The 15,589-nt window shown below is 43.5% G+C and overlaps 1 protein-coding gene across 1 annotated transcript in view; it reads right to left on the bottom strand.

The window, feature by feature from the left end:
• Nucleotides 1–3,351: 3,351 nt before the first annotated feature.
• EXOG (exo/endonuclease G) overlaps nt 3,352–15,589 on the bottom strand; it is a 51,183-nt gene continuing 38,945 nt past the window's right edge. Inside the window, exons 5-6 of the mRNA XM_089673124.1 lie at nt 7,148–7,262; nt 3,352–3,871 (exon numbers count right to left, since the gene is read on the bottom strand). Of these exons, the coding sequence (XP_089529250.1) occupies nt 3,413–3,871; nt 7,148–7,262 (574 nt within the window). The 3' untranslated portion in view covers nt 3,352–3,412. The remainder of the gene's footprint in view (nt 3,872–7,147; nt 7,263–15,589) is intronic.

Below are 15,589 nucleotides of genomic sequence, written 5' to 3'. Positions count from 1 at the left end.
CAAAGTTCTATTCAATATAATTATCTGCTTCGCTGTCTCCCTCTAGTGGCTTCTTACTACCATAACACCAAATGATACATTAAGTTTAAAAAGAAAAAACATTATGAACGATGATGGCCATTGCACCTTTTCAGGGGTCTTATTTTTATGGAGAGCGCAGCTGTGTGTGTAATGGGAGTGCAAAACTGAGCTGATGATGGATTTTACAGCTCAGTATGAAATTTACTTTATTTACAATTTAAGAAAGGAAAATGTTAAAATTCTTACTTGCCTTGTCTACTAGAAGACAGGAATGGAAAACATTGGGGTTTAGGTCCTCAAAATGGACATCAAGTTTTCTATACTTAGAAATTTAAAGAAGTACTAAAAGCTTAATTGTTTTTTTCTTAATGTGTTGGCATTATAGTAAGAATGCCCCATTACATTTACAACCCCTCCCCCTCACCCAAACACTTCCCTACTACTGTCCCTTGTCACCGTCACATGCTCCTCCATGATTTATGCCATTACCCATACTTCAGGCTGTAGAGAAGACAGTGAGAGTAGGAGAGTGATTGGCTCCTGCAGCTGTCTGGGAGGAGGTAGCAGAGGCATGGCATGCCAGACACTTTGGGGTTTATTTACTAAAGCTGGAGAGTCCAAAAATCAGACTCCCTTCTGCATAGAAACCAATCAGCTTCTAACCTCAGCTTGTTCAATGAAGCTTTGGCAATGAAACCTGGAAGCTGATTGGTTTCTATGCAGAAGGGAGTCTGATTTTGGACTCGCCAGCTTTAGTAAATAAACCCCTTTGTGTTTGTATAGAACAACATAGCCTGGGCCAAGAACAAGCATGGAAGGATGGCATCTTAGCAGCTGGAGAGCGAGAGAAGGCAGGCAGGCATCCACAAACAGGGGGCTTAAGGGGTGTGGCTGTAAAACCTAAAAGGAACATTTTAAAGGACACAGACTACACATTATGTACGTCTGGACTTCCTCAACTAAACGTACAACAAAAGAATAGAATTTAGTATTGCTTTAAAGTGGACCCAACATTATAATTCATTCTTCAGCAAGGATGAATAGTGTCCAAGAACGGATGTTGAATGATGGGGACCATCACACATTAAAGTGTTACTTAACCCAGGACCCTGCATTCACTATATCTGGTCTCCCACATTACACAGAAGTTAAATTATTTTAGTAAATATAAACTGCTAAATACCTTTTTTCATCAGAAGTTAGAGCAGTGCTGCGACTTCTATCAGTGTTCAGCCAAGCACTAGATAAAACTTGTAGGTGGAGTTTTCTTACTGCTCTAGGAGGATGCAAAACCCCTAACCTCTGTCTGACCAGTGTTGATTGGCCCTGTGCTGATCATATGCACACTCCCAAGAAGGAGAAGAAAAAAAACCTTTCTAGCAATACACACCAAACTGAGCATGTGCAAAATGCCTACCGTTCAGTCTGTCTTATCAGGTGATAAGAGGTGGTCGCTTAAACAAGGGGAGGAACAGAGCAATTAGGAACAAATAGCCTTTTTACACAATGCAGGGGATTAACCCCTTAGGTTCCACAGTGAGTATAACTGCATATACAGACTGATTTTACTGTTGTGAGTTTAGTAACACTTTAATAAGGATTGTGACCAAGCAACACAGAACTACTGCAGCAAAGGTGACAGCAGGACTCAATGACCTTGTTTCCACAACAATGTTCCACAAAGGACTTCACAAAGTCAACATCCATGGGAAAGCTACAATTACCATACCTGTAATGTCAGAAACCATCGTTAACATTAAACTTATTTTTTTGGCCGCTATTCTTCTATGTCAAGGAAGTCTTGCCAAGCTTTGTATGTAATCACTACTGTGGAGACCTTACTCTTGGAACGCCAATTTGCCTGTTATGGTCCAGCTTAATGAGAACCTCTGCTGAACCCAGCATATACCTGCACAGAACTTAGAACATACAATAACAACAACTTTTTTTTAGTGCAGCCTACACAAAAAGTTAAACCTAGAGTTTAGGTTTTGGCAATTTTTACATACAGTAGTTACAATTGTCCAATGTAAGTATGTATGTGCCATACCTGTGGGATCCCCCTAGAAGCTGGAAATCCCTGTAGTAGGCACTGTTACTACAGTGATGGCCACTAGCTTCCTGGTCCAGTGCCAAGCAGTGGGCATGTTGCATTGTGGACACAGGAGGTCACCCGTTCAGCACAGGTGCCATTCAGAGAACACTTTGCTTTTTCTGAATGAATGCAGTGTTCTCTGATTGGCAGATGTGGATATTGTAATGACACCATCCCACCTCTCTGCCTAGTCCAATCAGAGAAAGCTTTGCAGTGACTGAGAAACAAAGAGTTTCCCAAATGGCGCCTGTGCCATGCAAGCAACAGATCCCACAGGTATGGCACAAACATACTGTACTTACGATGGTCCAAGCTGGACCACCGTAACTATGAAAAATTTCCATATCTAAAGCTCAGCTTCAATTGCTATAATATTGAGGTTCGTGTTATTGTGTACAACCTTCTGCATATTCAGCTGATCTATTTTACCCTATCTAAAGAAACCACTTAAAAGACTAAACATTCTCTTAGGAAATGTTAAATTCATACAGAACATTTCTGGTGGAAACTGAATGCAGGACCCCTGTGCCGTAAAGTAAAAGCAATAACCACCTAGACACCATGTTGCTCCATTCAGCCAATTAATGTGACACTGATTTGGAACCGAAAGGTATACCCTAGTATCTTATATTACCTGCTTTCTCCCAGAGAAAATAATGGTTATTGTTTAGTGTACTGAGCCCTCCGTCAGTTATAAAAAACAGACTACACCTACCCTGCCAGTACTCAAATTGTGACATTAGAAGAAGCTGTTTATACAAATATCACCTCCAGGAGATGCCATTGACTACTGACAGATAAACTGTGTAATATCAATATAAATATATTAAAAGTGTTTTTATATTTAGCCTAAATTAGCCTTTTGATCGACATTTAGATAAAAATTGTCTCTTGAAGTACCTGAATGTTTTGTTGTCTTTAGAAGACAGGCACTCCTAATAATAACATGGTACATGTTATAGTGAGAACGACTACAGCCACCACTTTTCTGACATCTGTCCATGTCCACGACTAATAAACTGCAAAGTGCAGTAACCGTATCAATCTAAATCCATCTTCCAAGATCTGATATCAGCAAATTGTATCTTTTCAGCCTCTGTGCGCACTTATCACAGCATAACTAGCCCTCATTCTTCTTTGCCGACCAAGAACCATAAACATTATTATTTAAGCTAGATCAAAATCAAATGGCACTTAAAGGAAAGTAGGTAAATATATTTAGATACAAAGTAAAATAAGAGACAAGCAGCAGTTTTATTGGTATGTAAACTAAGATATAGGAGATAAAAATTCCCTTTATCCTCTCCTTTCTTCACGTAGAACAGATGGTTCACTGCATGAAAAGTCTTTCTTTTTTTGTTCATAAAGCTCTAAGATATATTTGTCCGGCTGTATTTTAGCCTCATCCAGTTCCCTTAAAATCTTCTCGACCTTCTGCAAGTTTTGTGCATTCTTCATCCTTCTAGCTGCTATGTACAACTTGAACTCATCCAACTGGATAAGTCTGCATGTGTCCACCTCACAGAGGTTCTTGACGCCTTTAGATCTGTCTACTTGGGGAAAAAAAACTAAGCCAGACTTTTTCTCCAGATCCTCATGCTCCACTTGGTATTCAGGCAACTGGTGATCAAAACTGATTGGAATGTTGGGGACAATGAAAGCTCCTTCAGCCAATGTCTCTGCAGATTGGTTCTTCCGTGCAAGGATCACTTTGAATAAGTGTGTTGGCACCGCTACATCATCTTTTCCAATCACCTGCAAAGTACAGAACAGACTAAGATGACAAGCTTATAGTGAATGGCAAACTAGACAACACAATAATTAATGTCATAATAAACAGTATCTTCTGTTCTTCATACTACTCCCAGGATTAGAAAAGACAACTTTAATTATAGGCGGTTGTTATATATTAAAGGAAAGCTATAGTGGTTTTGCATATATATTTTCTGCATGTGTTGGCGTCAGGAGTAAAAGTAAATTTTAGTCAGGTAAATATGAAATACTGCATATGAACACTTTAAATTTTATTTTCAACTAGCAATTACAGCTCTGGGCTTCTTTTCACGTTTTCCAGGTTAGTTTTTTCGAATTTGTTGAAAATTTCTGCTTACAGAGCTCAATAGCTCAAGCTTCAATCTGCACTGACAAGCATAAGAGCAGTGATTTATCTTCCTCACTCCTTCTCACAATCATATAATGAGAGCCTAAAGGTAAACAGGTTCTGCTGGTCTTTCCCTTAGTAAGCCCATCATGTTCTAAGAATCCAGTGCCATAGGTGTTCCTTTTTTTTAAATGTATTTTTGTAAAACAAATGTTTTATATAAATAGTACAAATAAAATATACATCAGTTTCAAAACTTGCAAAGTAAAATATTTACTTAAAATGTTCCTTTTAAATATTAAGGCTTCATGCACACAGCCGTACAGGAGCTGTAACGTGTGCACACCTGTGTAATGACATTCCTGGGACCAGATGCTGCAGTGTACAGCTGCCCCTTGAGATGCAGAAGAAACAGCTGTACACCACTGTGCAGCATTGGTAATGTAAAGCAGCTGCATGTGAACAGATGTGTACTCCAAATGCAAATAGTATACATCTGGAGCATGCTTTATGTGCATGTGAGTGCTTTTACACAACCCCTTGTGCAGAACCACATACAGCACATCTTCTAATGTATCTCAACAGACACTTGTAGGTGGCAGCCACGAATTCCGGGAATTTCATTATGCAGGTTCTGCATGCTGTCCGACCCTGTTACGGCTGTGTGCTTGAGGACTAGAACTGCATTACAGCACTGAGGTTCTGGGTCAACTTCCCACCAGTGACCTTATCTTAATGAAGTTTATACACTCACCGGCCACTTTATTAGGTCCACCTTGCTAGTACTGGGTTGCACCCCCTTTTGCCTTCAGAACTGCGTTAATTCTTCATGGCATAGATTCAACAAGGTGTTGGAAACATTCCTCAGAGATTTTGGTCCATATTGACATTACTGTTGCTTTCTATCATCTCGAACCAGTCTGCCCATTCTCCTCTGACCTCAACAAGGCATTTTTGTCCACACAACTGCTGCTCACTGGATATTTACTCGTTTTTGGACTATTCTCTGTAAACCCTAAAGATGGTTGTGCACAAAAATCCCAGTAGATCAGCAGTTTTTTAAATACTCAGACCAGCCAGTCTGGCACCAACAACAATGCCATGTTCAAAATCACTTAAATCCCCTTTCTTCCCCATTGTGATGCTCAGTTTGAACTTCAGCAAGTTGTCCTCATGTCTAGATGCCTAAATACACTGAGTTGCTGCCATGTGATTGGCTGATTAGCAATTTGTGTTACCAAGCAATTGAACAGGTGCACCTAATAAAGTGGCTGGTGAGTGTACGTTTTACCTGTGTTATTGTGGGTTTCCTACAGGTGACCTGGGTTGCTACTGCCTATTTTTGTCTATGGGGGTTGGAATAAGTATAAATACTCCTCGGCTTTCTGATGCTACCAGGATTTAGACAAGCCCTCACTATCTTCATATACAATGCTGCATAACAACTGCTGGTCCTGCATTGTATGTGATGGTGTCACAGAGCCTGCAACTGGTGGAACAACGAAGAGAAGCAGCTTTGGGAACTGCTGGAGCAGCTGGGAGCAATAAAGTAATTGCACTTATTTCAATCCATCTAGGAAAAACAAGCATTCTCGGTGAGGAGCCACACTTGCTGAGGTCACGCAGCCGAAGTTCGGAGCGGCAGGCCATATTGGTACTGTGTTTTTACATGTATTTTACATTCGTTCCACATGGATTTTTTCTACTCTTATTACAATAAAATACTACACTATACACCACTTCTTGGCTCCTGTGGTGAGCTATTTTCTCTAGGAAGAGAAAGTCCTGCCTTCGGTTACCTGTGGTGGAGCAGTCCGGTGCATTTCTCTTTGGCTCATTGATGTGATCTACATATATGCTATTTACCAGTAGGTTTCTGGTGAGTTTACATCTAACAGAGGTGGTTGATCTCTTCACTGGATCTGAATCATAGTTTGCTTTTCACCGAGGTTGCTGTGCCTTGTAGTCCCACGGACACTATTATCCATTTATATTTGTTGGACTCTTTTGCATTTCCATTGTATTTATTTCACTTTGTATTGATTCACTTGACATCACTTAATATATAAGCGCTGCACTTTTATACCATATATTTTACAGGTGTTGTTACCTTTACCTTTCGGGCTAGCAGCTTTTCACTGATTTATTTCTAGCGTTGGCCTATATATTATTTAAAACAAGCATTCAACTCTTGCATTATGGGGGTCACTGCACGGTTAAGTTTTACAGAAGCTCAAAGTTTGCCTTTTACTTGTAGATCTTATCAGGATAAACAACTGCACAGAAATTACTTCCATTTTTAAGTGTTAAGATTTTTAGAGCAGTCTAGCTCTCAATTGTATACGAAAACCCATATCAGGGGAAACCACTCCATCGAAATCCAGCCTCACTGAGTTTACTGCAGTTATTTCAATGTCCATTTTTTCAAAGGTTTTCATTAATGTTGGTGATCAATCAGTGACACATTTAATGCTAGAAAGCACAAAGCCAAACCCAGCACAGGTTCATATTATGGAGGATTTATATATACGTTTTCGCAGCACTTTAATAGGAAACTACAGCCTGGCTATTTCAGCATCCTTGTAATCCCCCAACAGGAAGCACTCACTCCGTGTTGTCCTCTTAGCAGCTTCATTAGAATTCTAAAACTCTGATTTATCAAATTACAATCTCACCCTACTGACATAAAATGGCAGCTGTTAATGAGAATGCATGGTGTCTTTCTTCCTCTGTAAAGAAATGATGTGGATTTCAGGCTGCTGATAAGCACAGCTTCATTTCACGATTGAATGCTTTTTGCGCCTGTCTAATGTGTTAAGGAGAGAAGTTTGGCAAAGCTGAGAAACACTCATTGTGTTCAATATTATACTCACTGACCAGTCAACTCTACAGTGATGTTCCTGAATGTGTCAGTATTAACAAGGGCTCACCTGATAAGTGACACTCTTTTGGCCATCTTCATGCTGCACCGGCAATGTCAGGGGGCCACTAACCACCCAAACATCGTCAAATCGCTCTGCTAGGTCTCGACAATACATTTCAATCCTGGAAGACAACAAATAGGGAGGAGTTTTTTCAGTACTTGAGTCACAAAAAGATTTTTAAGAAGTATAAAATTTGCCTGCTAGTAAACTTAGCTTTCTATGCAGAAAATGAGTGTTTCTCCTACAATATGGTTGCTTTACCTTTAGCACCGAAAGAGAGGAAGTTTGACGTACCTGTAAATTGCATATGTTGAAGCACAGTACAGGACTCAGGCAAAGTATTCAAAGACCCTGAGTTATAGGCTTGTACCTTCAGGTGATTGGACTCTGGCTAAGCTTTAGAGGAGACACCACCTGGGCGCCTCCCCTATATAATCCTATCCCACTTCGGGAGTCCTCAGTTTTGTAGTAAGCAATGCAGGGCAACAAAGGAATGGAAGACAGAGTGGTCTGTGTTCTGTACTATGCTTAAATAAATGGAATTTACAAATTCCTCTTATCTTAATCAGCAATAAACCAATAAATGAAAAGGCTGGGCAACAACTAGGTAGACAGAAATGTGCCAACAGGAACAACAAGTTGGATCAAAAAGAGCTCAACTTCAAAGTGCAGCTGCAAGAACCTTGTGGCTGAAGGCTCCATTCATACCTACGCGACTTGTTATGCGACTGTGGACATGAAAACTCACAGCCCATCATTTTCAATGGCACCCGTTCAGATCTGTGTGTCTTAAAGTTTCAACGATTTTGAAAAGGTGCCTGCACTACTTTGATGCGACTTAGGTCCATAGAGCATAAAGTCAGATCAAAGTCGCAAAAGTTTCACGATTTCATCATCCGAAAGCTGCATCCGCAGAAGTTTGGACATCCACTTGGTGGAACCTTGAGAAGGTATGAACAGAGTACCAGTTGGTGAACTTTCACAGCTGGGCTATTGAAGCCTAGTGTTGAAATGCCCAGGAAACGGTGGATTGGGCATGTAAGATTTCAGGAGATTTGTCCTTGAGAGTGTAAGCTCTAATGATCAGATTTCTAATCCACCTTGAAATGGGGAACTTGGAAGCAGGGTGTCCTTTGCAAAGTCCTGAAAACAGGACAAATAGGGAATTTGTCTGTATGATTGAAGCTGTAGCTGTAAACTCTAATGGTTTTGAGTACATGCAGGCAATGAAGAGTTTTATTAGGTTGCTTAGGAGCAGTGCATAAAGATAGTAGGACTATATCCTCATTTAGGTGGAAGCCTGGCATCGCCTTGAGAAGAAAGATGGTCTTGGGAATAAGACAACCTTATATGTGTGAAGTATGAAGAACGGCTCCTTACAGGAGATGGCTGCTAACTCAGTGACAAATCTGACTAATGTGATAGCAACCAAAAAGGCTAATTTGCAGGAGAGATCTTGTAAAAGAATATCCCTGATGGGTTCAAAGGGTGGTTCCTGCAGGGCAGAGAGAACCAAGTTGAGATCTCATGGAAACACAGCTGCTGCAAGTGGGGCTTAATGCAAGACATGCCTTGGAGGAACGTTTTTTCAAGGGAGAGTGAAGCCAGAGGTCTTTGCAAGACAATGGGAAAGGCTAAGAACAGTCGTTTCAGAGTGGTAAAGGCCACGTTCTAGTCAAGACCTGATTGTAGGAATGTCAGAATGTGAGGCACAGAGTAACCTCTGGAATTGAAGTGCCTGTGTTTTCACTAGACAAAGAAGAATTTCCAGAAGACAGGAGATCGTTCTGAAAGTGGCTTTCTTTTTGCTTTTAGCAAGGTAGGAATAACTCAAAGACTCCTCTATCTTTTAAGACCTGGGCTTTCAACAGTCATAACATTAAAACCCGAGGCTGTGAAGAAGAATAGAACAGAGAGCCAGATAGCATATCTGGTCTATTGAGAAGAGGCCAGGGTCATCTGCTGGAAGTCTGAGTATGTCTGTGTGCTAGGTTTTCCTGGGCCAATCTGGTGCAATTAGAGTCGCCGTTTCCATCTTTTGTGCTATCTTTTTTTAACAGACGAGGCAAAATTTGCACAGGAGAGAAGGCATAGATCAGCCTAAGCTGAAACCATGTAATTTTCAAGGCATCCAAGGCTAGGACTAGAGGAAGTTTGTTGTTGAATCTGGATGCAAGGATGTCTACATCTAGAGTCCCTCATTTTGGACAAATCAGAATAAAGATCTCTGGGTGAAAGGCTTATCGCCTTTGATCAAGGCAGTGACAGCTAAGGTAGTTCGCTTTCCAGGTTTCCACTCCTGTGATGTAGACTGCAGAGATCACTGGACAGCGAGTATCCATCCACGAGATTATGTGGCTTGCCTCGTTCAAGGCTGTATGACTCCTGGTGGCTGATGTAGACTACAGCCATGGTATTGTCTCACTGTACCCTGATTGGGTGTCCTCACAGAAGGGAGGTCCAAAGCTGCAGAGTCAACTGAATTGCTGAGTTCCAGGATGTTAATGGGGAGCTGGGCTATAACTGTTCCCTGGACCATGAGGACCTGGAACGCTCCTCCCCAGTCTGAAAGACTGGCATCTGTTATCATGAAATTAAATCACTAAGACAGGGAGTCCCTTGCTTGGTTGGACAGAAGCTTGGTTAGGTTTAGAAAAGGAGCATGAATGTTGTGTTTTGGAGCCCCTGAATTAAATCAGGAAAATGTGCCAGCCTCGAAGGCTGCTATCATGAGGCCTAGAGTCTCATTGCAGGAGGTCTTTGAGTGGAACGTGAGACCCAAGTATTCCAGTCAAAGAGAAGGCTAGACAGCAGATTTTTTTTAAAATTGATCACCCCCCGAAAGCCTGGAGAATCTGAACAATCCTGTGGGCATTTGCTGACAGCTGGATTAGAGAAGAGTCTTTCAGGAGAAGGCTGTCTAGGTAGCCTGTGACTTGAATGTCTTGATTTCAAGAAAAGGGCAAGAAGAGGTGCTAGGACCCATGCAAATATTCTGGGATCAGAGGATAGGCATAGGGCAGTGTGACAAACTGGAAAAGATTGTCTGCCACTGCAAAGTGCAGAAAGCACTGATGAGCTTAATAAAGTAGAATATGTAGATAGGCAACTTGAATGTCTACGGATGCCATATATTCCCCTGGTCTCAGAGAGGCAATTACGGACCATACAGATACCATGTGAAACTTTGGAATTTGAAGGCATTTGTTGAGGGGTTTCAGGTCCAGAATAGGGTGAACACCCCCATTGGGCTTTGGCACCGTAAACAGGTTTGAATAGAATCCTTCGAACTTGTCTTGTGGAGGCACTGGAAAAACGACTCTACATTACAAGAAATGATTCAGTGAAAAGTATACCTTATGGGACCACTCCAAGCTATAGATGGAAGTAGAAGGATCACCCTGCCAGCAAGTGGGAAGAGGGGAGCATATGTCTGGGCTATTTCAGTGTCACCCAATACAAGTGAAGGGATGGATGCCGCTCAATCGACCCCAGGAGTCCCACACTGAGGAATTGCCTCAGCCACCGCTTTGGCCACACCTTTCGACATGTTTCACCCAACCCACCGGGACTTGGTCCCAGAGGTTCAGGTTCAAAGCATTCTACAAATCTGACTTTTCTTGGGCTGTTTTTAGTTGATTTGAAAGGAGAAAGCAGTAGAGGTTTGAACTTTACTTTGTACCCCTTTAAAACCACGGATCTAGGATGTCTGTTACCCGGGGAGGTGCAACCTGTAACAGACATCCCCTTACTCTTAGGAGTGAGAATACCCCTTCTGAGTGGTTGAGCTCTGAGTGGTTGAGTTTTTAACACCAAATCTGAAAACATTACACTGTAGTGAATACAACTCAAATACTGTCCTGGTCTTTAGAAGTAACAATCAGAAGCATACAGAGTGACTCTGTCTTACCTGTCCACAGCACTGCACTGACTATAGAGTCTAGGCTTTGCCCTTCTCAGTGGGCATGCCCTTGAAAAGTTTTTTTAGGGACTTGCTACATAGGGATGGACCACAGCCCTGGACTTGTATAGCATCCTGTGTCTGACAAGTGCCAAGGTGAATGCCCATGCAGGATCAAGTGCCTGAAGAAACATTACAGGCCTTCCCCACAGTATGGGGTCCTGGGTATCTCAAAAGTTACTGAGGTTGGGTTGAAACGGATGCACTGATTATATTTGTGGCATTAAAAGTCAGTGAGGAGTTACCTGAAGAATTTGTAGACAAAATAATAAAGAAAAATTAAAAGACCTAGTTAAAGCAGTATTAAACCCAAAAGCTAACATTTATTATATTGCAACTTACCAATTCTTAGATGTGATGAATGTATTAGTTTTCTTTTTTAGGCTCTCTTTTATTTTCACTTGGTGATCTGCCCAGTATGTATGCTCTCTGCAAATCTATCAGTTAGGAGTGGTGTGACAAAGCATTTACAACTGACTTGAGTACTTACAATGATCAGCTTTTATTTATTCATGTAAAATCTTTATTACAAAAGATAAAAAAAATTTGCTGTAACTGCTTGTGTAACTACAGTGTGAGCTGGAGTTTGGCTTCAATTTGTTAAATTTGCTAGTACATGTAACACTCACCTCCCCTAAATTAACAATGCTGCTGTCTGCTGTGCTCCTTCATCCAGAGTGGGGGCACTATAATACAGCAGGTGTGTTACTGACCAGATGAAAACAGAGGGGAAAAAGTTTAAAAAAAAGAAAACTAATGCAACCACTACATGATTGTTAAGCTACAATATTTTACATTGTTAGTTTTGGGTTTAATACCGTCTTAAGCTAAGTGTGATTTATCAATGAAGGAGAAGAGGTCCATCCCCTTAGGACACTTGCACAAAACTGAGGACTCACTGAGTGGGGTAGGGTATAGGAAAGTGCTCAGGGGGCATGTCCTTCAAAGCTTTGCCAGAGTCCAATTACCTGATGAGCCTATAACCTAGGGTCTTTGAATACTTTGCCTGTTTCCCCTACTGTACTATAAAGATAGTAATTTTCTCAATGTAGAAATTATTTTTCTGGGAATATCATTTATGCCCCCTGACACAGTAGTGAGTTGCAATTCATTAGAAAAAAAAGATCATGTGTTTTTTTTTAGCATGTTACAGTGTGTTGGCATTATTTTTAAATGAACAACCTTAGCACAGTGTTTTAACATAAAACATAATGTATATTAACATACCACAAAGAAGCAAATGGGCCCCTAATGGTATGCTGCCAATTTATGGAAACCATAAATTGTAAAAGGTGAATAAAATTCTGCTAAAGTAAAATTAATGCGTTGATTTTAAGCTCATCCCTCTGCTGCATTACAGTTGCCTTAATGTGATATCATTTTAACTGGAAGAATTTGTTGATTTTATTTTTAAAAGAAATATATGGATTTGAGCAAATGTTAACATAGTGTTGGAAAAGAAAAAAATGTATTTTCCTATAATTTTTCCTAAATAGGTTACCAAATTAAAGACCTATCTATCCCGAAAAAAAGTTCTATAATATGTTAGGGCAGCGGTTCTCAACCTGGGGGTCGCGACCCCTTTGGGGGTCGAACGACCATTTCCCAGGGGTCGCCTAAGACCATCGGAAAACACATATTTCCGATGGTCTTAGGAACCGAGACACCGCTGCTGTCTCCGGCGATGTGTGGGCGGGATGATATGCTGCCCCTGTCACCGCCTCCTCGCCGCTGATTGGCCACCGGAACTGTAGCTCAGGAGAGGCACACAGGCGGCCAATCACCGGCGAGAAGGTGGAGCTTGGAGAGGAGGAGCCGAGCGGCAGCGCGCGGAGATCGAAGAAGATCGAGGGAGCTGCAGGAACGAGTGAAGAGGAGAGCGGCCAGAGAAGGAAGACAGCTGACAGGTAAGTGCAAATTTTGCTGCTGCAGCCAGGTATGCAGGCTGTAGATGGGAGAGGGAGAGAGCGAGCCCAGGCTGGAGCAGGGGTCAGCAAGGTAAGTATCATTGGTGTCAGTGGAAGGGATAGTGCCCCATCATTGGTGTCACTAATACCAACGATGGGGCACTATTCCTCCCCCCACTGACACCAACGATGGGGCACTATTCCTCCCCTCACTGACACCAACGATGGGGCACTATTCCTTCCCCCACTGACACCAACGATGAGACAGTATTCCTCCCCTCACTGACACCAACGATGGGGCACTATTCCTCCCCCCACTGACACCAACGATGGGGCACTATTCCTCCCCCCACTGACACCAACGATGGGGCACTATTCCTCCCCCCACTGACACCAACGATGGGGCACTATTCCTCCCCCCACTGACACCAACGATGGGGCACTATTCCTCCCCCCACTGACACCAACGATGGGGCACTATTCCTCCCCCCACTGACACCAACGATGGGGCACTATTCCTCCCCCCACTGACACCAACGATGGGGCACTATTCCTCCCACTAACGCCAATGATGGGGCACTATTCCTCCCACTGATACCAATGATGGGGCACTATTCCTCCCACTGATACCAATGATGGGGCACTATTCCTCCCACTGATACCAATGATGGGGCACTATTCCTCCCACGGACACCAATGATGGGGCACTATTCCTCCCACGGACACCAATGATGGGGCACTATTCCTCCCACTCATACCAATGATGGGGCACTATTCCTCCCACTCATACCAATGATGGGGCACTATTCCTCCCACTCATACCAATGATGGGGCACTATTCCTCCCACTCATACCAATGATGGGGCACTATTCCTCCCACTCATACCAATGATGGGGCACTATTCCTCCCACTCATACCAATGATGGGGCACTATTCCTCCCACTCATACCAATGATGGGGCACTATTCCTTCCACTGACACCAATGATGGGGCACTATTCCTCCCACTCATACCAATGATGGGGCACTATTCCTTCCACTGACACCAATGATGGGGCACTATTCCTCCCACTGATACTAATGATGGGGCACTATTCCTCCCACTGACACCAATGATGGGGCACTATTCCTCCCACTGACACCAATGATGGGGCACTATTCCTCCCACTGACACCAATGATGGGGCACTATTCCTCCCACTCATACCAATGATGGGGCACTATTCCTCCCACTGATACCAATGATGGGGCACTATTCCTTCCACTGACACCAATGATGGGGCACTATTCCTCCCACTGATACTAATGATGGGGCACTATTCCTCCCACTGACACCAATGATGGGGCACTATTCCTCCCACTGACACCAATGATGGGGCACTATTCCTCCCACTGATACCAATGATGGGGTACTATTCCTCCCACGCATACCAATGATGGGGCACTATTCCCCCCACTGACACCAATGATGGGACACTATTCCTCCCACTGACACCAATGATGGGACACTATTCCTCCCACTGACACCAATGATGGGACACTATTCCTCCCACTGACGCCAATGATGGGGCACTATTCCTCCCACTGAAGCCAATGATGAGGCACTATTCCTCCCACTGACGCCAGTGATTGGGCACTATTCCTCCCACTGACGCCAATGATTGGGCACTATTCCTCCCACTGACACCAATGATGGAGCACTATTCCTCCCACTGACACCAATGATGGGGCACTATTCCTCCCACTGACACCAATGATGGGGCACTATTCCTCCCACTGACACCAATGATGGGACACTATTCCTCCCACTGATACCAACGATGGGACACTATTCATCCCACTGACATCAGTGATGGGGCGCTAGTCCTCCCACTGCAAAATTACAGTTATGAAGTAGCAACGAAAATAATTTTATGGTTGGGGGTCACCACAACATGAGGAACTGTATTAAGGGGTCGCGGCATTAGAAAGGTTGAGAACCACTGTGTTAGGGCATTAAAATAGCTTGTTGTGAGGGCGGAGCCTGACCATGGCGGCGGCGGAGAGCTCGCGGTAGGAGCTCCCGCACGAGGCTCCTCCGACCTACCCCCCCTTGAACTTTAAAAATTCCCCCCACGGAGATGGAGCCTTAGAAGCCAGAGACCTACCTTGACCGGGGGGTTTACTGGCTTCGGTTTACTGGCTTCTGTTGCTGAACGGCTGCCTGCGGTAAGAGAGGAGGGGACGCTGAGCCTGGACGCTGAGCCGGGTCGCCGGGAAACAAGGAGGCGCGGCCGGGACATGTGACAGGCCGCGGTGCATCCCTGGGAGGCAAGGAAGCCGGCCGCCCGGCCGGAGGCTGACAGAGAGCAGGAGAGATCCCTGTTCTGTCGGACGACCTGCTACCTCTGGAGCCCTGGCAGGGGATTGATGGTGGGCCTCCCCAACCAACAAACCAACAAGGCAGAAGAGAGTGGAGGAAGTCCTGGAGGGTCCCCCTGAGAGGAAGAGAGCTAACCTATCGAGGAAGCTGGAGAGTGGAGCCTGGAGCTGTCTCACAAGAAGCGCAGGAAGGGTGAGTGAGACTGGCGGAAGCCCCAAT

This window comes from Staurois parvus, unplaced genomic scaffold (genome assembly GCF_062004578.1).
Source record: "Staurois parvus isolate SC_StPar_1 unplaced genomic scaffold, SC_StPar_1.0 ptg000136l, whole genome shotgun sequence".
NCBI lineage: Eukaryota > Metazoa > Chordata > Amphibia > Anura > Ranidae > Staurois > Staurois parvus.
Note: the sequence above shows the minus strand (reverse complement) of the source record. Positions and strands in the feature narration are given on the sequence as shown.